The following is a 2,328-nucleotide window of genomic DNA, read 5'->3' as shown; positions in this document are numbered from 1 at the left end:
TGGGTGGGTGCTTCATTCTGGAGTACAAGACATAATGAAAAAAACTTACCATATAAACTGCCGAAATGTCACGTTGAAAACACCTCCAAAGCCTCCAAACACTTGTTTATATGTTTATAACATACAATTTCTTCATCGCTGACCCGACCACATAATAATTGAAGATTTTGCTCCCCAATCGGATCCAAAGTGAATTTTTGGTTACATCAAAAGGCAAAAACTTGTGTGAGACGGTCTCACGAGTCGTATTTTGTGAGACAGATATCTTATTTTGGTCATTTATGGAAAAATATTACTTTTTATGCTAAGAGTATTATTTTTTATTGTGAATATCGGTAGGGTTGACCCGTCTCACAGATTAAGATTCGTGAGATCGTCTCACAAGAGACATATTCTACATCAAAATTAGTATTAAATACAAAATGTATATGTTGTTATTGGCAGTAAAAAAAAATAAAAAATTTTACTAGGTAAAGCTTAGCTTGAAAAAATTCAAATTGGCTTCTCGCAGATGGACTTATTATGGCACAGATCTTGGCCACTTTTTATTTTATTTATACTCATGTAAACCAAATTGACCTAGTGTCGAATTGATCAACAAATAGAACTCCATTATTCATTTTGATTTATTCAATGGGTTGATTTGGTCATCAATTTCATAAATAGATTCCAAGAATTTTGTTTTTCTTCTTTTAATGTAAAGATATCCCGAAAATCAAACATGATTTAAGAAAACAATTATTCAAATGTCTATTTTTTAATTATCTTAATTTAAGGGAAATTATATATGTATTTATAATTTTTTCGTGGAGGAAAACAAATATTTATATCGAGTTGGAATCTTGGTAGTATAATTAATGGCTTCCAAAACATCTCTGTAATAAAATAATAAAAATATATACAGAAGAAGAGATATTTATACTGAAGGCAGTCAATGGGCCATTATTACTAAATAGTCAAACTCAATGGGCCTATTTAAGTCAAAAATCCGCCAAATATCGAACCTTTGTTTGGTAATTTATTCGATTCTTATTTTAGCCGATTAACCATATCCAGCTGGACTTCCCCAGCTACTCGTTCCACTCTCTCCCCATGCGCGTGGTACACGTTATTATGAGCCCCGCTGTCTCCTCTATTTCTTTAAGTGCAACTCACGCGCTTCCTAGATGTCGAGGGCTTTTGCCAAATGCTTCAAATATTTCTCACCAAACTGAAGAAAGTTGTTGGTATTCAATCCCATAATTGTTGAATTCAAGTAAAAAAATTCGCATTTCAAACATTTTGATACACTTTTTTTTTTTTTTTTGTTGCGTATTATGATAAATCATATGTATCGATAAAGATTTAATTTTTTTTATTATGAGAATAAAAAGAGAGAGAAATAGAGTCAAACAAAGAGTATGAAACGAGAAAACAACTCTCTCTATATTTATTTCCTACGCAACGACCATTTCTCCCGTCACCCTTGTGAGATCAGAAGCTCTCGCACAACCCGACCCGGAAATGGAAAACCCGACGTCTCTTCTTCCTTCCCCAAACAGCCACAGCTCAAACAGCAACAATGTCTTCCTCCACCACTACACATCGCCGAACTCCCCCCGCTCGCCGCAACCAATCACTAGATCTGAACCAAACAACCCGTACCCTACCACCTTCATCCAAGCCGACACCACCTCCTTCAAGAAAGTCGTCCAAATGCTCACTGGCTCATCTGAGACCGCCCGTATGGCCTCAAGACCTGACTCAGTTAGAAGCCCGATCCCGCCCATCAAGACCGCTGCAAAGAAAGACAAGTCCGCCTCGAAGCTCTACGAACGCCGAAGCAGCCTCAGAAACTTTAAGATCAGCCCTTTGGGCCCTGGGCTAGCCAACACTCGGCCCGGGGTTTTGGCCGGAAATTCGGGTACACCCAGAACAGGCACGCCGGAAATTCTGTCTCCCAGTATTCTTGATCTCCCTTCACTGGTTCTCAGCCCGGTCACGCCTCTGATACCCGACCCTTTTAACCGGTCACCTATTAATGTTCAAATGGCCGTTGTAAATTGCGATAACATTAACGTGGAGGCAGAAGAAAAGGCCATTAAAGAGAAAAGTTTCTACTTGCATCAGTCGCCGATTAATACTCCGAGGGATTCGGAGCCCCGGCTTCTGCCTCTATTTCCGGTAACATCGCCTAGAGTCGCGACTTCTAGTGATGCTTCTAATTCTTAAGTGATTCTCCTTTTAATTGTTCCTTATTGGGTATTTTTGTATAACATTTTGTATGTGAAAGCATCAACATAAACATGATTTGGAATCTTATTTAGATAAAGAAAAGAATTTCTAATC

At 38.1% G+C, this 2,328-nt stretch overlaps 1 protein-coding gene across 1 annotated transcript; it reads left to right on the top strand.

Annotated features, from left to right (window-relative positions):
- The first annotated feature begins 1,381 nt into the window (after window positions 1-1,381).
- LOC142555914 (VQ motif-containing protein 4-like) lies at window positions 1,382-2,328 on the top strand. The gene has a single exon (XM_075667059.1). It carries the CDS (start codon window positions 1,504-1,506, stop codon window positions 2,209-2,211), a length of 708 nt encoding a protein of 235 aa, XP_075523174.1. The 5' UTR covers window positions 1,382-1,503; the 3' UTR covers window positions 2,212-2,328.

This window comes from Primulina tabacum, chromosome 9 (assembly GCF_025594145.1).
Source record: "Primulina tabacum isolate GXHZ01 chromosome 9, ASM2559414v2, whole genome shotgun sequence".
In the NCBI taxonomy this organism is placed as follows: domain Eukaryota; kingdom Viridiplantae; phylum Streptophyta; class Magnoliopsida; order Lamiales; family Gesneriaceae; genus Primulina; species Primulina tabacum.
This window is presented reverse-complemented; position numbering and strand designations above follow the sequence as displayed.

Bases quoted from the DNA above. Each gene is read 5' to 3' on its own strand.
- LOC142555914 (XM_075667059.1), top strand. From the start codon at position 1,504: ATGGAAAACCCGACGTCTCTTCTTCCTTCCCCAAACAGCCACAGCTCA.